Source organism: Trichechus manatus, unplaced genomic scaffold (assembly GCF_000243295.1).
Source record: "Trichechus manatus latirostris isolate Lorelei unplaced genomic scaffold, TriManLat1.0 scaffold00006, whole genome shotgun sequence".
Lineage (NCBI taxonomy): Eukaryota > Metazoa > Chordata > Mammalia > Sirenia > Trichechidae > Trichechus > Trichechus manatus.
In genome coordinates this window covers 21,406,306-21,433,299 of record NW_004443942.1, presented here as the reverse complement: position 1 = coordinate 21,433,299, position 26,994 = coordinate 21,406,306, and the positions used below count along the sequence as shown (strand labels likewise).

The following is a 26,994-nucleotide window of genomic DNA, read 5'->3' as shown; positions in this document are numbered from 1 at the left end:
GATATTTGACAAAGGCCCAAAGTCTGTTAAATGGGGAAAAGATAGTCTCTTTAACAAATGGTACTGGCATAACTGGATATTCATCTGCAGAAAAATGAAACAAGATCCATACCTCATGCCATGCACAAAAACTAATTCAAAATGGATCAAAGACCTAAATCTAAAATCTAAAATAATAAAGATCATGCAAGAAAAAATAGGGACAATGCTAGGAGCCCTAATACATGGCATAAACAGAATACAAAACATTACTAACAATGCACAAACACAAGAAGAGAAACTAGGTAACTGGGAGCTCCTAAAAATCAAACACTTATGCTCATCAGAAGACTTCACCAAAAGAGTAAAAAGACAACCTACAGACTGGGAAAAAATTTTTGGCTGTGACAAATCTGATCAGCATCTAATCTCTAAAATCTACAAGATGCTGCAAAACCTCAACAACAAAAAGACAAATAACCCAATTAAAAAATGGGTAAATGATATGAACAGGCACTTCACCAAAGAAGACTTTCAGGGGGCTAACAGATACATGAGGAACTGCTCACAATCATTAGCCATTAGAGAAATGCAAATCAAAACTACAATGAGATACCACCTCACCCCAACAAGGCTAGCATTAATCCAAAAAACACAAAATAATAAATGTTGGAGAGGTTGTGGAGAGACTGGAACACTTATGTACTGCTGGTGAGAATGGAAAATCACTTCAGTGCTTCCTTAAAAAGCTAGAAATCGAAGTACCATACAATCCAGCAATCCCACTCCTTGCAATATATCCTTGAGAAATAAGAGCCATCACACGAATAGATACATGCACACCCATGTTCACTGCAGCACTCTTCACAATATCAAAAAGATGGAAACAACCTAGGTGTCCATCAATGGAAAACTGGATAAAAAAAGTATGGTATATTCACACAATGGAATACTACACAATGATAAAGAACAACAAGGAATCCATGAAACATCTCATAACATGGATGAATCTGGAGGGCATTATGCTGAGTGAAATTTGTCGATGCAAAAGGACAAATATTGTACGAGACCACTATTATAAGAACTCAAGAAAACGTTTAAACACAGAAGAATACATTCTTTGATGGTTATGAGGGTTGGGATGGAGGGAAGAGGTATTCACTAAATAGACAGTAGACGAGAATTATTTTAGATGAAGGGAAAGACAACACACATTGTAGGGGAACTCATTACAACCGGACTAAACCAAAAGCTAAGAAGTTTCCTGACTGCAACCAAACACTTTCAGGGACAGAGTAGCAGGGGCGGGGGTCTGGGGACCATGGTTTCCAGACACATCTATGTCAACTGGCACAACAAAGTTTATTAAGAAAATGTTCTGAATCCCACTTTGGTGAGTGGCATCTGGGGTCTTAAAAGCTAGCAAGTGGCCATCTAAGATGCAACAATTTGTCCCAACCTACCTGGAGCAAAGGAGAATGAAGAACACCAAAGACACAAGGAAAATATTAGCCCAAGAGACAGAAAGGTCCACATAAACCAGAGACTCCAGAATCCTGAGATCAGAAGAATTAGATGGTGCCCAGCTACTACCAATGACTGCCCTGACAGGAACACAACAGAGAGTCCCTGACAGAGCAGGAGAAAAGTGGAGTGCGGAACTCAAATTCTAGTCAAAAGACTGGACTTAATGGTCTGACTGAGACTGGAGGGACCCCAAAAGACATGGCCCCTGGATCCTCTGTTAGCCCAGAACTGAAAACATTCCCAAAGCCAACTCTTCAGACTATGATTAGATTGGTCAATAAGACATACAATGATACTCACGAAGAAAGTGCTTCTGAGCTCCAGTAGATACATGAGACTAAATGGGCAGCTCCTGTCCAGAGGCAAGATGAGAAGGCAGAAAGGGACAGGAGCTAGCTGAATGGACACGGGAAATCCAGGGTAGAAAGGAGGATTGTGCTGTCTCATTATAGGGGGAGCTACTAGGGTCACATAGCAATGTGTGTATAAATTTTTGTATGAGAAACTAACTTGAAATGTAAACTTTCACTTAAAGCACAATTTAAAAAAAAAAAGAATATCTTCCTTTGAGATTATCTTTGATCAAAGAAGGGGTGCTGTAGAGAGAAATTTTGTTGTTCAGTGGAAGACTATGCATCATTGTTAGCACACACTTAATGGTTATCAGAATTCAGTTCTGTTCATTGTCTTTTAGCTATTTTGCATTTATTTTTAAACTGAGGGTAACTGATGGATATACAAACTCTCTGTCTTATCAGGGGGAGATATAACTGACTTATTCCCACCCTATAAATTGGACTGGATCCTGTTGCCTTGTCCAAATTGTCAACCTTTACCAAATTTTCAATTCTTCCAGTTTTCTTCAAAATTTGTCCTTCCAATTTTTATACCTTGTGTCTGACACAGGGACACTGAAAACCAAAAACCTGACTGCCCAGGTCCCTGTAGGACTCTAGGTTGTTTGCAGATGGATCTTTCCCTCAGGATCTCAACAAGCCCTACAACTGAAGCCCAAAAACTTAACATAAACCTGGAAGAATTTACCACCACAGCAGACGATGTGTGGGTTGGATTTCTCCCTGGACAAGCTGCTACATGGGTCACTAAGAAAGGTCGATGAAATGTTCAGGTTATGCAACCCCCGAAACAAGATGTAAACAAGACTGTGGGCAACATCACCAAGAGCATCAACATCCTAGCTAGAGAGAGTATCAGGAAACTAACAAGCCATGCTACATAACCAAAAGATTTTCCTCCACCTATCTGTTGGAATCCACTGGACTGATTACCCTCAGTGTTCATCAGCCCCTGACTCTTTAACGCAATCTTTCAATGTTTCTCTTTGTCATTTTAGGCATCCTTCTTTTAAGAGGCTTGATCTCCAAACCCATTGCCTTCAAGTTGATTCCAAAGTAGTGACCCTATAGGATGGATTAGAACTACCCTAAAGGGTTCCCAAGGCTAGAAATCTTTACAGAAGCAGATTCCCCTGAGGAGTGACCTGTGGGTTTGAATCGCAGACTTTTCCATTAGCAGCTGAGCTTTCAAGTACTGCACCACCAGGGCTCCTTGCTTGATCTCCAGAACCCTACAATAACTGACCTTTGCTACCAACTCTGAACAGACTGTTCAACTTTTTTTACAATGTCAACACGAATTCTTGAGAGACTGTTTCTTAGACCCGCTTTGCCCCACTCAGGAGTTTATGATTTCCACTGAGTTATTCAGTGATAAGTGATATTAATTTGTCTTAAACAAAAGAGGGGACTGACAGTGTTGAATTTTGTTTGAGCCCTGTGCTCTCAGAAAGGAGCCGCATGGAGAAACCTCACAAAGGATCACTATGCCCTTTCAAATTTCAAGTTAAGACTCACTTCCTTCCATCCTTCCTCAAGATTCACATAAGATTCCAGGACAACTCCCGTTTATCTGCTGCTGTAAAACCCCAGACCCGTTTTCTTTTCTTTGAGAGTTTTCTCATTAATGAACATTTCTCCATATTGCAATAGCCTGAATAAAATCATCTCCTTAATTGTCTGGTGCTTTCTCTCTCTCACATAACTTACAACAATCTTATAAAGCAGGCATCCTCGTTCTCATTTTGCAGATGAGGACATTGCATTTAGAAAACTTAAGTAACTGAATCAAAGTCATATAGTTAGTAATCAATGTATTTTTCTGATTTTAGAAGCTGTGCTCTTAACCTGTAATCTATGTATCACCATAAACAAGTCAAATTATATTTATATACATCCCAGTCAATTTAGGAATGAAATATTTAATAACTTCCCCTGAGTTGAGGAGGAGAGTATATTTTTCTTTTAGCTTAAAACCAGAGACAAAGTCCATCATTTGATTGATGTGTACTATCTTCAGCAGGAAAATCAAGTGTGTTATCAAATATATTATTAGTACAGGAACTCTGTTAAGTTTGGAGCACATGGCCAGACCACTAACTACATGTACCTTAATGGTGTCAGAAGACCATATGGATCCAATCTACCTTGAAAGATTGGACCAAGCTTTGCTTGAGTCCTGAATAGAAGAAACTCTCTCAGCTTATCACATATGAAGCCCACTCTTACGTATATTGATTTTAAATCTTGGCTATCATTTCATATTGTTTTGTCAAGATTGTTATATAGCCCCTGCTAAGAATCCCCAGTTCCCTTGGTATTTTCCAATAAGTCTCTCACTGCTAATTCTGCAGTTTTCTCACCTTTATATTTCTGCCACTCATTCCCCGACCACAATGAACTTCTTAGCTCTAGAATGTTCTTCTTTTTTATTCTCCCCACCCCCCAGAGTGAACACGAACAAATAAAACTCAAAGCAATCAAGATATTACTTTGAAGAGTGGCCCTTACATTTTTGGCAATGCAATATTCTAAAACAATTGCTAGAATGCTATGCCTCTTAGAAATGACTCTCTTGGTGCTTTTAACTAACTTAGAAGAATATGCATGCATGAAGCTATTCTAAGATGAAAGCAGTGGTTCGATATTGCCTTAAACATAACTTTAATTTGGATCCAGTCAATTTTATCACACTCTTATTCAAATTATCTGCCTTTAAGTAGGGAAGATTTAGTACACCTAGTAAAATAGCAGGAAAAATACCATCACGCCTTAAAGAAACCTGCTGTTGTTTAGAAAGCTGCGTGAACAATTCCCATCTGCAAGCGGTTATTTATTACTAAGTTATTTTTAGATTTTTTTTTTTTTTTTTTTTTGATGCATCGCTCACAGTAGCCTCTGGGTGCTTTTGCAGAGTTTAATAATTAGGTTCCCATTATAGCTTACAAACAACATATAAGACAACATAAACCCAGGAAGCATCCACATACGTCAGCACATATTTGCACCCAGACAAATAAACTGATGAGTGAGGATACCTTTCAGCCAGTGTTTATCAGTCAATGAGATTAGCTAATAATTTCATAAAAGCCAAGAATTCTAAGTACCTGAGAGTAATCAAGGAGCTACTTCTTCGTTCCGAGATTATGGTTTATTACAGGGCAGTGCTTTGTGCCTATAGGCTTTCCATGGAGCCATGAAATATTTAAGCTCTAAAAATGAAAGTACCAGCCCTGAAATACAAAAAAAAAAAAAAAAAAGAAAAAACCCACAAAATCTTAGCATAACGTTGTCTACTAGCCAGCTGCAACTCAAATGTGAAATAGTTTACATAGACTGTAATGTGGAATATGTACGCATTTTAAACATGCTTGGTATGATGCATAGTGGGTCTTCTATAAGTGAAGTGCCTAGGTTCTACCAAGGTCTTAAAGTTGGTGTTAGAATTAGTGCACTAGACTTGTGTTGGCTCCTGCTTAGAAAAATCTCATCCCATACACAGCCTCAGATGAGTGGCTTCTCTTTGGGACACAGGTGACTAGACCTGTTAAGTTGATGACATGGGTAACCTGTGACTTGGATGGCCTGCTTCAAAAAGATGAGCTAAATCAATCAGATTCTTCCTTTTGGGAACTTGAAAACACATATACGAAGGACAATTAAACTGAAAGATCATGCAGCAATGAGGCTAAATGAGCCATTCAGAGGCCACATGCATACAGATATTGTGGGAAAGCAGGTCTCAGAGCTGAGAAAGGGAGGACTGGTGTGGGGAGTAAAGAGAGAGAGAAGGAACAAACCTGATTAAGTCTCTGTTTTTGTCTTTGCTGAATCTCGGTTCAGCTGTTTCTGGACTCTTGTATGAGCTGACTATATCCTTACTACAAGCCCACTGTTGTATATGAGCTAGCTTGAATTGCTTTCAGGATTTCCTTGTGTTATGGATTGAATTGTGTCCCCCCAAAATATGTGTTGTAAATCCTAACCGCTACCTGTGGTTATAATCCCATTTGGGAATGGATTTTCTTTGTCATGTTAATGAGACAGTATTAGCTGTTTCATTAACATCGATCTTTTTTGAGATACAAAAGAGCAGATTAAGCAAGCAAGCAAGTAAGCACAGAGGGAAAGATACACGCCACATGGATCACTAGGGAACCTAGGAATATAAACTGAAAAGAGACAAGAACCTTCCCCCAGAGCAGAGAGAGAGAAAGAGAGCTTTCCTTAGAGCGAGCGCCCTGAATTCAGATTTATAGCCTCCTAATCTGTGAGAAAAAAATTTCTGTTCATTAAAGCCACCACTTGTGGTACTTCTGTTATAGCAACGCACCCTTAATGAAACAGAAATTTGTAAGAGAACATAGCACGTCCTGCCTCCTTTCAGAGAATAGGCAGTGCTGGACCAGGGAAAGGAATGTGAGACTATAGTTACAATTCAGGACACCTAGGGATAACAAAAGGAGCCCTGGTGGTGCAGTGGTTAAGCACTCAACTGCTAATCAGAAAGTCAGCAGGTTGAAGCCACCAACAGTTCTGGGGGAGAAAGATGTGCATTCTGCTTCTGTAAAGATTGTTGTTGTTGTCACGCCATCCAGTTGGTTCTGACTCATAGAGACCCTATGTACAACAGAACAAAACACTGCCCTGTCCTGGGCCATCCTCACAATCATTGTTATGTTTGAGCCTATGGTTGCAGCCACTGTGTCAGTCCATCTCATTGAGGGTCTTCCTCTCTTTTGCTGACCTTCTACTTTACTAAGCATGATGTCCTTCCTAGGGACTGGTCCCTCCTGATAACATGTCCAAAGTACTTGAGACCAAATCTTGCCATCCTTGCTTCCAAGGAGCAATCTAGCTGTACTTCTTCTAAGAGAGATTTGTTTGTTCTTTTGGCAGTCCATGGTATATTCAATATTCTTTACCAACACCATAATTCAAAGGTATCAATTCTTCTTTGGTCTTCCTTATTCATTGTCCGGTTTTTGCATGCACAGGAGGTGATTGAAAATATCGTGGTGTGGGTCAGACGCACCTTAGTCCTCAAAGTAACATCTTTGCTTTTTAACACTTTAAAGAGGTCTTTTGCAGCAGATTTGCCCAATACAGTATGTCTTTTGGTTTCCTTACTGCTGCTTCCATGGGTGTTGATTGTGGATCCAAGTAAAATGAAATCCTTGACAATGTCAATCCTATCTCCATTTAACATGATGTTGCTTATTGGTCCAGTTGTGAAGATTTTTGTCTCCTTTATGTTGAGGTGTAATCCATACCCAAGACCATAGTTTTTGATCCTCATCAGTAAGTGCTTCAAGTCGTCTTCATTTTCAGCAAGCAAGGTTGTGTAAGCTGCATATTGCAGCTGTTAATGGGTCTTCCACCAATCCTGATTCCACATTCTTCTTTATATAGTCCAACTTCTCTGATTATTTGCTTAGCATACAGATTGAATAAGTATGGTGAAAGGATACAATCCTGATGTACACCTCTCTTGGTTTTAAACTATGTAGTATCACCTTGCTCTGTTGGAATGACTGCCTCTTGGTCTATGTACAAGTTCTGCATGAGTACAATTAAGCATCCGGGAATCCCCATTCTTCGCAATGTTGCCCATAATTTGTTATGATTAACACAGTCAAATGCCTTGAAATAGTCAGTGAAACACAAGTAAACATCTTTCTGGTATTTTCTGCTGTCAGCCAAGACCCATCTGACATCAGCAATGATATCCCTCATTTCACGTTCTCTTCCGAATCCAGCTTGAATTTCTAGAAGTTCCCTGTTGATGTACTGCTGCAACTGCTTTTGAATGATCTTTAGCAAAATTTTACTTGTATTTAGTATTAATGATAATGTTCGATAATTTCTGCATTCTATCAGATCAGCTTTCTTTGGAATGGGCATAAATATGGATCTCTTCCAGTCGGTTGGCCAGGTCGCTGTCTTCCAAATTTCTTGGCATAGACAAGTTAGGGCTTCCAGCATTACGTCCGTTTGTTGAAACATCTTAATTGGTATTCCATCAATTCCTGGAGACTTTTTTTAACCAATGCCTTCAGTGCAGCTTAGACTTCTTCCTTCAGTACCATCGGTTCTTGATCATATGTTACCTCCTGAAATGGTTGAATGTTGACCAATTCTTTTGGGTACAGAGACTCTGTGTATTCCTTCCATCTGCTTTTGATGCTTCCTGCGTCATTCAATATTTTGCCCATAGAATTCTTCAAAATTGCAGCTCATGGCTTGAATTTTTTGTTCAGTTCTTTCAGCTTGAGAAATGTCAAAATTGGAGACCATCTCAAGAATAGATTTGATGCACTGAACACTGATGACTGAAGACCTCATGAGTTGTGGGAAGACATCAAGGATATCACACATGAAGAAAGCAAGAGGTCATTAAAAAGACTGGAAAGAAAGAAAAGACAAAAATGGATGTCTGTAAAGATTATAGCCTTGAAAACCCCATGGGGCAGTTCTACTCTGTCCTGTCCTACAGGGTAGCTATAAGTTGGAATCAACTCGATGGCAGGGGTGGGTGGTGGGAAGCAGGGTATAAAAGTTATCCCCACTTCTTATGTAAATGTGAGAGGTATTCTGATGTAGAAGATGTAGGACCAATTCTTTCCTCTTCTCCAGGACTATCTCTCCAACTTCCTAGGGTTCCCCCTCTCATCCATTGCCAGACATTTAAAGAAGTGACCAAGCCTGGAATTGGGGACCAAGGGAGGGAAGGAGAGAGGTGCATTTCTGGGATCCTGATTTGGAATGTATTAGGTAACAGTGTGGTAGAATTGGATCCCTGGTGTCACAGTGGTTAAGAACTCAGCTGCTAACCGAAATGTTGGCAGTTTGAATCCACCAGCTGTTCCTTGAAAACCCTATGGGGCAGTTCTACTCTGTATTATAGGGTCGCTATGAGTCGGAATTGACTCCATGGCAATGGGTTTGGATTTACGGTGGTAGAAATAAATAGTACTAAGACTCTGTGCATTAGATGTTTTTATGTTTTTTAGGCTTCTTATGGGAAAACTTTTGCTCTCTAACCACCAGTGTCCCAAATTTTCGACTTTTGGACCATATTTGCTGGTATCCTGGCTGGTATCCTTTCTTTTCTCAGGGAAGCTCTTCACATGATAAGCTTTCTTGTCAGGTAGGCCTCATTTAAAATGTCAACTTCTCAGCAAGGCTTTCCTTAATTACCCCACTAAAGTTTAGTGGGGTAATTGCTGAATCATTTCAGACAGTAATAACTGTTATTTTCCTCGTAACAGTTATTGCTATTTGAAATAATTTTGTTTATTTATATGAGAACAGGGATCTTGTCTTCTTTTACCACTGCTGTTTAGTGCTTATACTAATTCCTGAGACAAGGTAAAGGCTCAATAGCAAAGTTTGCTTCTTTAATTTTTTTCAGCCTTTAAAAAAAAGTATTGTTATTGTTCTTCCCACAATTATTGTAAAATAGTAAAAACAGTCTATATATCTGTTACCTAGGTTTGATGGTTATTGCTTTAAAATAATAATGTCCTGTATTTATATCTTACATCCACCACTCATCTGTCAGTTTGTCACACTGTGGTGGCTTGCGTGTTGCTGTGATGCTGGAAGTTATGCTTCTGGCATTTCAAATATCAGTAGGGTCACCCATGGTGGAGGTTTCAGCAGATCTTCCAGACTAAGACAGACTAGGAAGAAAGGCCTGATCTACTCTAAAAATTAGCCAGTGAAAACCCTATGTATCACCACAAAATGTTGTCTGATATAGTGCTGCAGGATAGACCCCCTAGTTTGGAAAGCACTCAAAATACGTAGTGGCCGCAACAATGGGCTTGGGTATACCAAAGATTGTGAAGATTGCAAAGGACAGCAATCGTTCGTTCTCTTGTTCATGGAGTTGCCACCAACTCAACAGCAACTAACAATAACAACAACAACATATTTATGTGGTATTTTTATGGTTGTAGAACATGTTCTCATACATTTTCTCTTCTGATCCATACTCAAGATCTTGTGAAACAAGACTGATGCCATTGTTGACATATTTACAGATAAGGACATTAAGGGGCACAAAGGTTAAGAGTCTTGCCATAGAATCCACAACCAGGAGGCAGGAGAGACAATCCTACAACCCTAGCTTCTGATCCCTGTTCCAACCCCTCAAACCTCCCAAGAGTAATTGCTTTGGTCAAATATTTGTTTTTTTCTCCAAAGGCTGTTGTAAATCATTTGAATTTCACTGTAGATATTATTATAAATTTATTTTAAAGTTCAAACCTATATATGAATTTGGAAAAGGGCTGTTTGCTAAAAACTCTCTAAAGGAAACTGTCAGTGTTTACACCCCCATGTGACCTTTGGAGATGTCAGCTTATGATCTCTGTGCTTACTTGGAACAAGAGTTGACTTGTGAGGCAGATTGAGAAATAAATTAGAGGACTTCTGCATATATATAAAACATGATGTGAGATGTGCTGTTCTCAGGAGCCACTGATGAGAACCCATAAATTAGCATCCTTATAGCACTCATACTCTTAAGCTTAGTTTGTTTTGGCTTTTTGTTTTAAAATGTATCAGTTGGCTAATCTCCAGAACTATGTTTCTATCTTAAGACAGGAATGGAGAAAAAATGAGCAAATGGCAGAAATAATTTTTAGAGGTATATTTCCTAACTAATCTGCATTCAGTGGAAATTTCTTCCACATGAGACCATTCTACAGCTATGAAACTGTTTTGGAAAGCATGTGCTGGGCAGGGGGTTCCTAATACTTAATGAAATCAGAAGGAATGCTGGTTTGATGAAGAAGAGGCAGTCAGGGCTCCAATAAATGTAGCCTTTTATGTAAACTTAGAGGAGGCACATAAACATTTTTATGCTGCAGGACAGAGGCCCTTTGCAAGCCTTGGTGATGCCTGTCCTTGGGAGTGAAAGGTGTGGATCAAAACCACAATAGAGAAGTAGAGGACCAACTCTTTAGAAAATAGAACCCACACTGTCCCATGATCATTAAGCATTTTTAAAGAAGCCTTCAGAAAGTTTGGAACACATTTTTGGCTGGAAGTATACCATGATATCTTGTTTTCATAAAAAGGCTCATGTTAAGGTCCATGGGAAGTGTCTGTAGGACATGGAAGACCATCATATATCTAAACCTTGCCTTGATTTACCTCTGCCCTGGGCCTGCTACTGACTGATGCCAACTAACAAGGTAGTGGACAATTTTTATCCGCACCAAGCTTGATTCTTCATTATAAGTGAGTCTTCACAACTGCCTCATTTTCTAACCACATGTAAGGAAAGCAGAACAAATTGGTAAAAGAATGATTCTATTTTAGCTGTTGTAATGTATCTTACAGAGAGGATCTCAGCAGCAGCATTGCACCACATTGGTGTATCACTGTTAATGGTGGGGTGTGTTGCAAGTACTGAGTTACTTCAATTAAAGAATGACATTTTTCATTGATTTGCATTTAGAAAAATAAATCTGAGAATATTTAAAGTTATGCCAGCTCACACAACATAGTTCTTAAAGACAGTGATCTACATCCTACTTTGGTGAGTAGCATCTGGGGTCTTAAAAGCTTGAGAGCAGCCATCTAAGATACAATTATTGGTCTCTTCTAGTCCAGAGAAAAAGAGAGGGAAAAAAACTAAATACTCAAGGAAGCAATTAGTCCAAGGACTAACGGACCACATGAACCATAGCCTACCCAACCCTGAGGCAAGAAGTACTACATGGTGCCTGGCTAGCACTACTGACCTCTCTGACTGGGATTACAACAGGGGGTCCCAGACAGAGCAGGAGAAAAATGTAGAACAAATGATCAAATTCACAAAAAAGACCAGACTTAGTGGTCTTACAGAGACTGGAGGAATCCCCAAGACTATGGCCGCTGGACACCCTTCTAACTCAGGCTTGAAGCCACTCCCAAAGTTCACCTTCAGCCTAAGATTAGGCAGGCCTATAAGACAAACAATAACACACGTGAGGAACGTGCTTCTTAGATCAATGAAGTATATGAAATCAAATGGGCAATACCTGCCCAGGAACAAAGACGAGAAGGTGGGAGGGGACAGGAAAACTGGATGAATAGACACGGTGAACCTGGGGAGGAAAGGGAAAGGGGGAGAGTGCTGACAAAATGTAGCCAATGCCATTAAACAATTTATGTATAAATTTTTGAATGAGAAACTAATTTGCTCTATAAACTTTCACCTAAATCACAATAAAAAAATAATAGTAATAAAGTTACGCCAACTCAGTTTCACCCAGTTGGCTTCTGAGATGCATTCTTACATGGAAGAGAAATAAATGTCATTGTAGTTAGGAAATGAAACACCTGTAACTATAGCATTAAATGAACATTGCACCTACTAATCTGGGTTTGCCCAGCGGAGTGTGTTCTGCATATGAACTGTATCTGTCCTATGTGCAAAGGTGGAAAAAGGGGTTGAGAATTCTGTCATGCAATGTCCATTGATAGACCCTAGTTCAAACTCTTGAGCATGGTATATCTAAGTCGATCATCCATACTGAATGCTTTGCTTATCCCCACGCATGCTGTTCTTGCGCTGTGAGCCTTTGCCATATGGCTCCTTCTGCCCCAAAGACCTTTCTTTATAAGCTCAGTTGGATGCCACTTCTCTCTGCCCCTTTTGTAGACTCCTGTTAGGGCTCTGGTGGCGCAGTGCTTAAGAGCTCGGCTGCTAACCAAAAGATTGGCGGTTGGAAACCACCAGCTGCTTCTTGGAAACTGTATGGGGCAGTTCTACTCTGTCCTGTAGGGTTGCTGTGAGTTGGAATCGACTTGATGGCAACAGGTTTGGTTTTTTGGTTATCAGAGCCTTACCACACAGGTGTGTTGACTCATCCCATCTTTTGCCATCTGGACTTCTTCATCAAGGGCAGGCAGTGGCATTGTTCTTGGCACAGTGCTGCAAACAGTGCTATGAGCCGAGAGTTGGCAAGTGAGTGGTCTGTCTCCTGCAATATCCTTCCTTTCCTGGATTGATGTTTCCTCACAGTGAAAAGAAGCAAATATGCTTTTCTGATGTTTTAAGATCTGCTGAACACCTGTATGCACAAGATGGAATGAGAAGTGGTGGTGAAAAAATCCATCTACAAGAAAAAAACTAGCTGAATGACTCACATTTGATTAGGAATTATGGGCTGCTCAGAACATCTGTATACACAAATTTGGGAATGGGAGGCAAGGGGTCAAGTCACGCAGGGCTTTCCCACCCCCACATCATTTCAGAAGTTTAAAGTTAGAGAGTTGAGAGATGAGGGGGAGCAAGTACAAAAGCTGCCGTCTTCTAGTTCTCTCCCAACATATTCACCGAACTCTCTTGGCAAATGCAAACCTCCTCCGTTAGTCATTTATTTTAATACGTTCTTATTGAATGCCTACTCTGGGTCAGTTACAGCACTAGATGCTCAGAGATACAGCACCTGTTTTCAGGGAAGATGTCACAGACTTGGGGAGACAGTGGAGAAGTAAATAGAACATTGCAATTCACTGTGGACCACAGTCTTCAAAGAGAACAAAACATTGATAACGGACTTAGTTTATATCCCACAGGGCCTCCTATCATGTTTTGTACAAATGAAACAGATCTGCTGCTCTTTGCCCCTTTCAGACAAAACTTCCTAGTGTGCCTGGAATATTTGTATTACCACTGAAAAAAATTCAAAGCCAAGTATAAAATAATTGTGGTAATAGGCATATTTAGGGGTGGAAAGCTTGAAGAATTTTGAATAGTCAATGACTTAGAAAGGCAAGCAAAGAATTTTTTCCTCTCCAAAGAAAATAATTTTCAAACAGAAACAAGGTAGATTTTTGTTGGACACAAGCAAAGAACCTTTCTGCTATTGTTCGTTTGTGCTGAGTTTCTAGGAATTTCTAAGAGAGCTTCAGGGAGAGAAATAGAATGTTTCTTATTTGCTTTGTAAATAAATCAGTTAAAAGGGCAAAGAATTGTGTGTATGGGATAAGGGACGGTCTGGGGGCATGGCATGTTCTCAGTTGAAGCCAACCTATCTCTCCAGCTCCTAGCTCGTGCTTCACTCCAGTGCCAGGTGCCCATGTAGTCTCCATGGCAGTCACTCCAATTCTCACTATTCTTCAGACGCATCTTGCCTTTCCTTGTGAATCTTTGCTTGATTCTCCCAGATTAGATGCTGCTCCATTCTCTGTGCCCCAGGAACACAATTCTCATATCTCCATCATAACACACATCCCATTGTTTTGTAATTTGTCTATGCATTTGCGATGCCCACTAGTTTGAATGTCAAGTAGCTAAAGCAAAAGGAAGAAATGATGAAGTAAAAGAACTAAACAGAAGATTTCAAAAGGAGGCTCGATAAGACAACGTATTATAATGACATGTGCAAAGAGCGAAAGACAGAAAATCAAAAGGGAAGAACACGTTCAGCATTTCTAAAGCTGAAAGAACTGAAGAAAAAAAATTCAAGCCTTGAGTTGCAATAGTGAAGGATTCTATGGGGAAAATATTAAACGGTGCAGGAAGCTTCAAAAGATGGAAGGAATACACAGAGTCATTATACCAAAATGAATTGGTCGACATTCAACCATTTCAAGAGGTAGCATGTGATCAGGAACCGATGGTACTGAAGGAAGAAGTCCAAGCTGCACTGAAGGCATTGGTGAAAAACAAGGCTCCAGGAATTGATGGAATATCAATTAAGATGTTTCAACAAACAGATGCAGCTCTGGAAGTGCTCACTCATCTATGCCAAGAAATCTGGAAGACAGCTATCTGGCCAACCAACTGGAAAAAAGGTTTCATATTTATGCCTATTCCCAAGAAAGGTGATCCAAATGAATGTGGAAATTATAATATCATTAATATCACACACAGGTAAAATTTTGCTGAAGGTCATTCAAAAGTGGCTACAGCAGTATATCCACAGGGACCTGCCAGAAATTCAGGCCGGATTCAGAAGAGGACGTGGAATGAGGGATATCATGGCTGATGTCAGGTGGATCTTGGCTGAAAGCAGAGAATACCAGAAAGATGTATACCTGTGTTTTATTGACTATGCAAAGGCATTCAACTGTCTGGATCATAACAAATTATGGATAACATTGTGAAGAATGGGAATTCCATAACACTGAATTGTGCTTCTGAGGAACCTGTACGTAGATCAAGAGGCAGTTTTTCTGACAGAACAAGGGGATACTGCATAAAGTCAGGAAAGGTGTGCGTCAGGGTTGTATCCTTTCACCACACCTATTCAATCTATATGCTGAGCAAATAATCCCAGAAGCTGGATTATGTGAAGAAGAACGGGGCATCAGGACTGGAGGAAGACTCACTGACAGCCTGCGTTATGCAGATAACACAACATTGCTTGCTGAAAGTGAATACCTGAAGCATTTACTGATGAAGATCAAAGACCACAGCCTCCAGTATGGATTACACCTCAACAAAAAGAAAACAAAAATCCTCACAACTGGACAAATAAGTAACATCATGATAAACAGGGAAAAGGTTGAAGTGGTCAAGGATTTCATTTTACTTGGACCCACAGTCAACACTCACGGAAGCAACAGTCAAGAAATCAAACGATGCATTGCATTGGGCAAACCTCCTGCAAAAGACCTCTTTAAAGTGTTGAAAAGCAAAGATGTCACCTTGAAGACTAAGGTGCACCTGACCCATGCCATGGTATTTTCTTTCTTTTTAAATTTATTTTTATTGTACTTTAAGAACAAATAGTTTCTCATTAAACAGCTAGTACACATGTTGTTTTATGCCAATGGTTAACAACCACACAACATGTCAACGCTGTCCCTTCTCAACCTTGGGTTCCCTATTACCAGCTTTCCTGTCCCCTCCTGCCTTCTAGTCCTTGTCCCTGGACTGTTGTGCCCCATTAGTCTTGTTCTGTTTTATGGGGTTGTCTACTCTTTGGCTGAATGGTGAACCTCAGGAGTGACTTCAGTACTGAGCTAAAAGGGTGTTCCGGGGACCATACTATCGGGGTGTCTCCAGTCTCTGTCAGGCCAGTAAGTCTGATCTTTTTTTGTGAGTTAGAATTTTGTTCTACATTTTTCTCCAGCTCTGTCTGGGACCCTTTGTTGTGATCCCTGTCAGAGCAGTCAGTGGTGGTAGCCGGGCGCCAAGGACATCATGCTTGGTAAAATAGAGGGTCAGTGAAAAACAGGAAGACTCTCAATGAGATAGATTGACACACTAGTTGCAACAATGGGCTCAAGCATAACAACGATTGTGGGCATAGCGCAGGACCAGGCAGTCTTTTGTTCTGTTGTACATAGGGTCACTATGAGTCAGAACCGACTCAATGGCACCTAACAACAATAACAACGAGTTTGTGAGGACTGAAGGATAGAGACCACATGGTATTATCATGACAAGGATTCATCATGGAGTCTGTTCACACAGTAGAGAGTAGATAGACCTGAGTTTGAGGTCTAGCTACATGACTTTGGGCAAATTAGTTAACCATTGTAAGCTTTGGTTTCCTGTTCTATAAAATAGTGATAATACTAGCACTTACCACATATTTAGTTATGCAGATAGAATTAGATAATATACATGTAAAGAATTTAACCCGGAGTTGGGCCCTAGGCACACTCAGTGAATGCCTTGATCAAGTCCTCAATATTTATTGTATGACCTGAATGAATATCTTGGTGAGAGAGTCTTTTTTTAGGCTGCATACTCCCTGTAGTAATTCAGATTCTTGCTACCTAAGAAATGCAAATATTTATAAAGTCCTCAGGCATTTTAAAGTTCTCTGGGCTATGATAGGAACAACCAGTAAATGGCACAAAGAAGCGTAAGTCATAAAGTTTTAACATGATCCAATTAAAATGTCCAAGTTTCGATATAACTGTCATCTTTTGTACATCACTCAATCTCATTTTTCGTCTCCCTGAAAGCATTCCACAGTTACTCCAAATTGATCTCACAAATAGCTTTTGGGAAACTGGTCTCCAAATCCTGTGCTCTCAGCCCCCCTGCCTTCTACCATCCCAAGGAGCATCCTTCGATGAGCTAACAGTAAGCACAAGCTATCTGCTTCTGATATGTATAAAATTGCACAGTGACTACATCACATTGTGAAGAGAAGGAGAGTGTTTTGGGCCAGTGTTAGTGATCATTTTTACTTGTGGAGAAATCCACTCTCCCTGCTTGCTGGAATGAACTATCCCGGAGAATGATTGAGGCAAAGAGCCTCTTTAGAGCCGATGTTCTATCAATAACTTTTTCTCAGTTCTTCCATCTGCCGCTGAGGCCAGGGGTCAGAGATAAAATTATCCATGCCCAAAATCCAAGTTTCACTAACTAGAGGAAGTTAAGAAAACCAGGCCCCATGTCAGCACCCTCCCCCGCGCCCCCCGCCTTTCCTTTTCATTGAGACAATTCAAATATTTTCAGTTATTTAAAAAGATGAGAGAAAAATAAAAGAACAGAAAGCAGCCTTGCAGGTGTCCTGTACCAAGCCAGCAGCGGTTAAGTGAGTGAGCGCAGGGCGTATCTATAATTCAGCTCAGGAATATTTGCCTTAATAATTAATAGCGCGCCACAAAGAAGGAGGCCTCACAGGGCCCTCTAACAAAGCTGTTGGCGAAGGACGACAGTGGCCACCAGGGCGCCAACCGACCTGCCCAAGGTCGGATTTGCTCCAGCGGTTCCGGCGTGCGCGGCCACGGCTTGCTTGGCCCATCTGGGGAGCGGGAGAGGTGCCCAGTACCTGGTCACTACCTGGGCTTCTGGTGTGCGTTAGTGTCTGTGTAAATTCGTGCTTTGCAGGGCTAACCTTCATTTTGGAGTATTTGTGAGAATTGCATACTTACATCCATGTCCAGGGGCATTTCATACACGAGCCACCTAGTAAGCAACCTTCAAGTCCATCCCGGGGTGGGGATCCTGCCGCGGGCGCACTCACCTCCCCACACAGGGTAGTACTTTTTTGTTTTGATGGACATGGGTGGTGCTACAGATCCGGGCACTACTATAGAGACCTCCGGGAAGCCAAAGCTCCGGTCGAGTCGTATTTCTTTTTGCAGCAACAGGTTTGCTGGGGGCGCCTTCCCAGTCCTTCCCAAGCCCCCAGCTCCTCGGCCAGACTTGAAACCTACTCACAACTCTCCAACTCTATCCTATCCGTACGTAGCGCCTAGCCTAGGCTTGATTCCAATTTCTGCAACCCTTCCTCACTGGGGGTCCAATACGTGTTTAGAGGCAGCCTCCTCCGCTCCCCGGAGACCATACTCCCGAGATGAGGCCGACAAACTCTGGTCAGCAAGGCAGGCAAGGACCGAGGCGGCCGTGGCGCGCTCGCAGGCGCACGGACAGCTCCAGGCGGGCGGCCTCGTCAGAGACGTACGGGGCCCCCAACTCCACAAACCCGTCCCGGATGGAGGAGGAGAAGATGCCCAGGCGCACCCCGTTTTCAAGACCGGACCTCCTCTCGGGTCTCCCTTCCCAACTTCGCTGGGGACTCCCGCATTGCCGTCGGGACCCTCATTCCAGCTCCGACAAGGCTGCTTCTCCCTCCGAGATTTGCTCCTCGCCTCTAGGGGAGACAGCCAGGGGCACCTGGACATGTTCCCAGTTGCTCCCCAGATCACTGCAGTCGGGCGGAGGCATGCCAAGGGGGCCGGGCTGGGGAGCGGGGAGTTGCAGAGTCGTGACTGAGCCCGACTGGCCGTGCCAGGAGGGACCCCTGGCGACTGCCGTGCACGCCACACCCTCGGCACGGCCCTGGCCCCGCCCCCGCCCAGCGCGCGTTCGCGGCCAGGGGAGGCGTGTGCTGCTTCTGCAGCCAGCAAGAGGGAGAGAAGGATGGATGTTGGAGGAGGAATTCAGGCTTAACAAGTGATCTCTGCTGTCTAGGATTTTGTTTCTTTTTGGGGGGGAACCTTGACTTCCTTGCCCAGTCGAGCCTTCTCGTGCTACACTCCAAAGGAACCAGGAGTCTTGGGGTCTTCTCTAAGGCAGCCCAATCCCCACCCCCAGGCTCCAGCAGCGAGGAGTCTTGCCCCCTTGGCCAGGCAACAGAACTTGCTCCGTGGATATTTTGGAGCCTCTACCTGCCAAACCTGGAGTGATTTCTTCTACCCACAAGATCATTCTTCCCCTCCTCCAGCTGTTGAAGCTTGAGGGGGAAAAACAAACCAACCAGGGATTGTCTTTATTTTTGTATTTCGCCCCACCTGGGAACGGTAAGTATGATACCTTTCTTATCTTTCTTCCACCCTCCTTTTTTGGCTGTTAAGAAACAGTGGACATTTGGTGGGTAAATAATATCGGGAATGTGACAGAAGGGCATGAATGGAAGGCGGTTAAAAATAAACCAGGAGGTGGGAGAAGGGAGGTGCAGATGCTGCGCGGCACTCCGGGGGGCCAACAGTTGTTATTTTCCTAACGCTGAGGATGGGGTGCGTGCGCCCTGCTTAATGTGCCCTAGCGGGAACCTAGGTGTGGAGGCGAGGGCGCGATTAAAGATGTCGTTCCCCAACGAGGTGGGGTTTAGATTTAGCATCCTTGTGCCTCAATCCCAGCCTCACCGGTTCCGTTCCTTCGGGAACAGCCGGTGAACGGGTTTGAACTGCTGCTTCTCCCAACATTTGGTTTTGCGTGCATTTTCTGGGCATTTGAGCAACACTTAGGGACTGTATAAATGGCGTGCGTTGAAGTATATACTTCTCACGGTGTTGGCCTTTCTGATTCATATTCTCCCTCTCTCTTTCTCTCTCTCCCTCAGAGATAATGTTCAGGTACCACCCTAAGACAGTTGCAGGCATTAGCACTAAGAGATGAAAACAGCCCTTGTTGGGGGGTGGGGGGTGGGGAGGAGAGGCAGGCTGCTTGGCTGTTGTTTGGGGCTGCAGGGACTGGGGAAGGAGGTAGTCTGCAAAATCCCATTAGTTTAAGGGTGTTAAGGGAGGAAGGGAAATTTCCCTGCAGCGGTCTTCCCCATAAAGGCTCCTGGGAGTCAGTTTGAATAGATTCTTCTAACGTGAATACCTCCAGAAGGAAGAGAGATTTTAAACCAGTCTGGTTTGCTGAGTAGAAGAATTTTTTTTTTTTTTTTTTTTTTTTGACTATCAGAGATAATGAGGTAACTGGTAGCAAATTAAAAGGAATACCATATGCTTTTTGCAGGGTGGAAGTGGGGTGGGGTGTGGAGAGTTAGATAAACAAAAACTAATGAACCAAAACCAAACAAATAAACACATTGTAAATTATTTAGTTTGGGGCAGACAGAGGGCAGCTCTAGGTCTCCTTCACAGTTGATGGTGATTTAGAAGACCCCCCCAATTCATGGCTTTCTGGGGAGTCAGTTGAGAGGGGTATGGAGGTGTGCGTATACAAATATATAGTCACTTTGGTTACACTGGGGCTTTATTTAAATAGTGTATTATCACTGCTTTGGGGGAGTTTGGTAAGAGACTGAGCAAACTCTCAGATTATTTGGCCTGTGAAAGTCTCCACTGTGAACATAACCCCAGGGCAGTTTGTTGTAGGTAGAGATTTGGAGACCTCTTGAGGGTAAATATTTCAGCATCTGAGGTGATATTAGGAGTAAAGCAAAGGAAAGGAATGTCTTGTGAGATACCTTCAGGGGTGTATTTTCTGGGTTTTTTGTACCAATAGAGCTCCCCTCTTTCCCTAGGATAATGTACGTATTGGGAAGAGGTATGTGATTGAGAAGCCTTCTTTTTGCCACTTCTGTTTGTCACTTCAAAAAACTCAGTATGTTTAGGCTTCTAGACTGACAGGATTCAGCAAGGAACAGCAGGTGGTCAAGAGCTGAATCCTGTTATTGGCTTCAGAAAGCCATTTCTCTTATGCTCCCCAAGTGCTTCCAGTAATAAAGGCTGGTAGAATCCATCACCCTCCCCAATTCTCTGGGCCACTCTCTGCATTCTTGGAAGTCTTATTTGGACAGTATAAATGGAAGAAGCAAAAGGGGAAGTGAGATTGGGGCAGCAGTTTTACAGGTCCCAGCTGAGTAGATGAATTAGCTGGACTTTGCAAGAGTAAAGCAAAGAAGAAAGGCCAGGAATATGAAGTGTCAGTGGGAACAGACCGAGGCTGCTATGAAGTTGCAGCTCTAGGAAGTGGAAGATTGGAAATAAAAGTGGATGTTGAGAGAGAGAGAAAAAAGAGAGTGCTGAGGGGTAGGAGGTGTGGATTGAAATATAGGGAGGAAAGCATGATAAGCTGAGAATAAAGTCCACACAAACTGAGATTTAAAAAAATAATGAGATAGTCCCTTGAGAAGAGTGTAGGAGGAACGATGGAGATGAACAAGAAGGAACCTAAAGGAAAGAAGATGCTCATTAGAGATGGGGAAACTGGGATTAGCTCCTAGGCTGGTAGGAGTGGGTGGTAGGGAGTGTTCAGGAGTTCTGGGGAACAGTAAAACAGTAACAGGGACATGCTTTAGGGAAGCAGGGAATGCCAATCTAATACAAGACATTGGACAACCTTAGAATGTCCCAGATCTCTTCACCTACTGCCTTTCTCCTACTTCAGACAGTGGTGGCATAAGGTCATAAACATTTAGGGATAGGTTACTGTTGTGTAATTAATAACTGCCAATGTTTATTGTCATTCATTAGATACAAGGCAGAGTGCTATTCTATCAACATCCATTATCTCATTTAATTCTTATGAGAGTGGGATGGAGTAGTTAGCATCATTAACTACACTTTGTAGATGGGGTGATCAAGGCTTGTTCAGGTGGCTAGAACCTAGATTAAAGAAATTTCTTTGAGTTCATTAATCCTGAATCAAGATAGAGAGGAATGGAAGGGCACTGAATATTAGAAATAATTTGTGAGTGAAATTTAAAAAAATAATGCCTTGAGATAAATGAATGACGGAAGCAGCTCTAAAGTAACAGCTTTGTTATGGTGATATGAAAAGAATGACTGAAAACTAAGACTTGGCAATGGTGAAAGAGGATTTAAAGGAAGAGCCATGAGGGTTGAGAGTAGAGGGAGGGAGGAAGAATAATTCACTTGCCATGAAAATAGACTGACCGGTAATAATAAGCAAAAGAAGAAGGAAGGAAAAATGCGTAGGGAGAGGGAGAGGTAAGAACAGCCTGCCCCACACTCCTTAAAAACATATGGTCACTTGGTGCAAAATACATGGTTGCTTAAGCGAAATATATGGTTTGCTTGAGCACAGGAGAAGGAAGTTTATATGAAAGAAAAACTCAGTTTGCTCTTCATGATTTTATTCCTCTTTTTATTTTTCTCGTATACTTATTTCCCTTCCTTTTTCAGGTGAAGTGCTTCTTCTGCAGTATTTTAGCCGAAGGATGCTCTGCATTTCTTTGATTTCTATGGAGACCTCAGAGCTGGTTTTGCCCCTGCTGACACCTCATCTTCCAACTTCTCTACCTCCCAGGGTCTTTGCCTCTCTCTGTAGCTTGGCATTGCACCTGGGTTCGGGAAGCTTTTGATGAACTTAAGGGGAGAACCTGGAGAATCATCCTGATAGGCTTTATGCAGCAATGGCTGGACATACTCCAAGTCACATCTTAACATGGGTCAAGCAGTCACTAGAAGGCAAGTGCTAAGACTAAAAGCTTATTTGCATTTTATTTAAATTGGATGGACTGAGCTTTGGACAATTTCCAGGGCAGAAAAATATATTTCATTTTCTAGGTGCAGCTGCTGGCTGTCAGATACTTTCTGCTTTTGAATTGTGCAACATCATCACCAACCACATTCCAGACAAATTTCCAGATTTGAACATCTACCCCCAAACATAGGTGTTTGGGAGACGCCTACCTTTTCTGACTTAGGCTTGAGAGTGCTAGGGTGTTTATCTAAACCAGCCTAGCTCTGGAGAGCAATGTTGAATCCCTGGGAAATGCGAGCATGGGGCATGCTGATTTAAAAACAGAAAATGCAAAGTTGGACTGAAAATATCCTTAGTCTTCCAAGCAATCTGCTTAAGGGTTCCAAACTTACCTTAATTTGGTGAGAAAAGAAGCTGCCCTATTTTCCCTTTTTCTTCTACATCTGGAACCAGCCATTTCCAAAAACCACCACCATGGAGGTTGCAATGGTGAGTGCAGAGAGCTCAGGGTGCAATAGTCACATGCCTTATGGTTATGCAGCCCAGGCCCGGGCCCGGGAGCGGGAGAGGCTCGCTCACTCAAGGGCAGCTGCAGCAGCCGCTGTCGCAGCGGCCACGGCTGCTGTTGAAGGCAGCGGGGGTTCTGGAGGGGGCTCCCACCACCACCACCAGTCACGTGGGGCCTGTACCTCTCACGACCCTCAGAGTGGCAGGGGCAGTCGGAGGAGGAGGCGACAACAGCTTGAGAAGAAGAAAGTACAACACCGTCAAAGCAGCTTTCCTCATTGCACTGACCTAATGCCCAGTGGCTCTGAGGAGAAGATCCTGAGGGAGCTGAGTGAGGAAGAGGAGGATGAAGAGGAGGAGGAGGAGGAGGAAGAGGAGGGAAGGTTTTACTATAGTGAAGATGACCATGGTGATGAATGTTCCTACACAGACCTGCTGCCTCAGGATGATGGGGGAGGCGGTGGCTATAGTTCAGTTCGCTACAGTGACTGTTGTGAACGTGTGGTGATAAATGTGTCAGGCTTACGCTTTGAGACCCAGATGAAAACTCTGGCCCAGTTTCCAGAGACTTTGTTGGGGGACCCTGAGAAGAGGACTCAGTACTTTGACCCTTTGCGCAATGAGTATTTTTTTGACAGGAACCGGCCCAGCTTTGACGCCATCTTGTATTATTACCAATCAGGAGGCCGCCTGAAGAGACCAGTCAACGTCCCTTTTGATATCTTCACTGAGGAGGTGAAGTTCTACCAACTGGGGGAGGAGGCCCTGCTCAAGTTTCGGGAGGATGAGGGCTTCGTGAGAGAGGAGGAGGACAGGGCGCTGCCAGAGAATGAATTTAAAAAGCAGATTTGGCTTCTCTTTGAATATCCAGAGAGCTCCAGTCCAGCAAGGGGCATAGCCATTGTATCCGTCCTGGTCATCTTAATCTCCATTGTCATCTTTTGCCTGGAAACCTTGCCTGAGTTTAGGGACGACAGGGATCTCGTCATGGCACTGAGTGCTGGTGGGCATAGTGGGTTGTTGAATGACAGCTCGACACCCCACCTGGAGAACTCAGGGCACACGATATTCAATGACCCGTTCTTCATCGTGGAGACAGTCTGTATTGTTTGGTTTTCCTTTGAGTTTGTGGTCCGCTGCTTTGCTTGTCCCAGCCAAGCACTCTTCTTCAAAAACATCATGAACATCATTGACATTGTTTCCATTTTGCCTTACTTTATCACATTGGGCACTGATCTGGCCCAGCAACAGGGGGCTGGCAATGGGCAGCAGCAGCAGGCCATGTCCTTTGCCATCCTCAGGATCATCCGTCTGGTCCGAGTATTCCGGATCTTCAAACTCTCCAGGCACTCCAAAGGCCTGCAGATCCTGGGCCACACCCTCAGAGCCAGCATGCGGGAATTGGGCCTTCTGATCTTCTTCCTTTTCATTGGGGTCATCCTATTTTCCAGTGCTGTGTATTTTGCAGAAGCGGATGAACCTACTACCAATTTCCAAAGCATCCCAGATGCATTTTGGTGGGCTGTGGTGACCATGACAACTGTGGGCTATGGGGACATGAAGCCCATCACTTTGGGGGGCAAGATAGTAGGGTCCCTGTGTGCCATTGCAGGTGTCTTAACCATTGCTTTACCAGTGCCAGTGATTGTCTCTAACTTTAACTATTTCTACCACAGAGAGACTGAAAATGAGGAGCAGACACAGCTAACACAGAATGCAGTCAGTTGCCCATACCTCCCTTCCAATTTGCTGAAGAAATTTCGGAGCTCTACTTCTTCTTCCCTGGGGGACAAGTCAGAGTATCTAGAGATGGAAGAAGGAGTTAAGGAGTCTCTATGTGCAAAGGCGAAGTGTCAGGGAAAGGGGGATGACAGTGAGACAGATAAAAACAACTGTTCTAACGTGAAGGCTGTGGAGACTGATGTGTGAATCTTTCTCTCCACTTGACACTCCCCTCCTCGCCCCAGCATCTCCAAATATATTTATGCATAGAGAGTGCAGTTATGAAAATGAAATATGCAAATGAGTCCAATGCATACAGTAGTACGCCATTTAATGGTTATACATGACATAATTGTTACTAAACTTGTATCACATATCAAATAAATGATACATCTTGGAGAAGAGGGAGGCTTAAATAGGAGCAAATCTATCTTTATATTTTTTATTAGAATGCAAAAATTTTGCACATTAACTGGAAAAGATGTTAACAGTGAAGACGGTTCCATGGAGAGAATGTGCGTGTATGTGTGTGCGTGTGTGTAATTGTCAACGTTGTTAGTAACTGTGCGGTGATGGGAAAAGTTGGCATTTTGAAGTATTTACTAGGGAAGAGTTAATGAATTCGAGCAGTCATTTATCAGTGCTTTAATAGCATCTCATATGTCTTTGGATTTCATAGTTACTGTTTTTTAAAAATTGTAAGGATTACTGTGTAGAAAAAAAGGAAGTAAATTATTTAATAGAATATGGGTCACAATTTTATCTTGGATTTAATTAAAGTTTATTTTTAACTGGAAATTAACTTTTAAAAAGGCCACAGGGCCCTTTAGAAATCGATTATATTTTGTTATTAATTTTGGGAAGCTCTGAAAGCAAATGCCTAACATTACTGAAGAAATGAAATCAGAGGAGATGTAACAAGTTTTGTTTGCAGATAACAGGACTGGGTTGCTTTTTTCTTTTCCTTTGCACTATTTTATATGCTGGAGATTGAGAGAGACTTCATACTGTGAATGTTTACTAATGTAACATTTCAATGACAATCATTGGAAGAATGATTTCTTAGTCTTATTTTATTGTTCTCTTCATTTCTTTGTGTGACACTGATGGCCATGCAGATAACAGCCCATGACTCCTTCTTCTTTTAAAACCCAAATAACTGATCTGCAAAGGGACTACGAAGTAAAATTTAGCAACCGAATCTTTTGAAAGTGGTCTGTTAAAATGATGCTTCTGAAACCATACTATTTTAAATATTCTACTACCTTTTAAATCCAGAATAACTTAACCAAAGTTAATGCATGCACTGAAAGAATTCTTGAAGAAATAAGATATCCAGCAGCTACAGTGATTATGGCTTAAGATTTTTCTATTAAACGTGCAACATAAACACCAGATATTATTAAGTTTATTTCTTTGTGCAGCTACACAAGAGCAGGATGTGGGGATTCACCTCGAAACTTAGCATTCTATTTGCTAAAACGGATGTAAAAAAGAACTATGTCAAAACGTTTGTCAACGTCATCACCATCACTATATTTATCAAAAAGGTGTTTATGACACATATAACTGCATTTAACTCACCTCAAGGTGTTCTAGAATGTAAAGTAACAGATATAATGAGATGTGTTCGATTAAGTTGTAATGAGATATAAGTTAAGAAACTCAGAAGACGAAGGAGGCCTTATTCTCCAATGTTTCTTTAGGTTCTATTCTTTTAAAATGGTTGTGCTGAGCTTTGGCAAAAAATACTACATAAACTATCTCAGCACATAATGAACTCTGATAACTGTGAACTTAAAAAAAAAAAAAAAAAAGACTTACAATAGCCTCTCTCAAGCTTTTTTAACCCAGGCTATCCTTTGATAATTATATAAATGTTACCTTTCCCTTATTGACATTTGAAATTCAAAGCAAATTCAACTTAAGTTCAAAAACCAAAGCTACATAGTTCTCCTCACTCCTTCCCCACCACTTACAGAGAAACATCTCTCCAGAACTTCATTTAAAGAGTGAGAAGTAGCAAGGAGGGGAGTTGATTGAATGTACAGACCAAAGATCTCTAGTGGACAATGGTGAATTACAAAATAAGGGAATGATAACATATAATATGACTTCAGAGATTGCATTTTAATATATTTTGGATTTGGGACAAAAATGTAAGAAGCATTAAACTAGGAGTAAGGCTATTTGGGTCACCATTAATTTGGAAAAGTCACTTAACATCTCTGTGCCCTGAATTTCCTCACTAATAAAAAAGCATTTTTACATCACAGTATTGTCATGGAAACAAATGAGAACTTGGGA

General features: G+C 42.0%; 1 protein-coding gene across 1 annotated transcript; it reads left to right on the top strand.

The window, feature by feature from the left end:
- The first annotated feature begins 18,636 nt into the window (after positions 1 to 18,636).
- Positions 18,637 to 25,887, top strand: KCNA4 (potassium voltage-gated channel subfamily A member 4). The gene is made up of 2 exons (XM_004369741.1): positions 18,637 to 19,079; positions 22,158 to 25,887. Exon 2 carries the CDS (start codon positions 22,933 to 22,935, stop codon positions 24,892 to 24,894), a length of 1,962 nt encoding a protein of 653 aa, XP_004369798.1. The 5' UTR covers positions 18,637 to 19,079; positions 22,158 to 22,932; the 3' UTR covers positions 24,895 to 25,887.
- Positions 25,888 to 26,994: the final 1,107 nt, after the last annotated feature.

What these genes read in the sequence shown, in the direction of transcription:
- KCNA4 (XM_004369741.1), top strand. Translation starts at nt 22,933, where the DNA reads ATGGAGGTTGCAATGGTGAGTGCAGAGAGCTCAGGGTGCAATAGTCAC.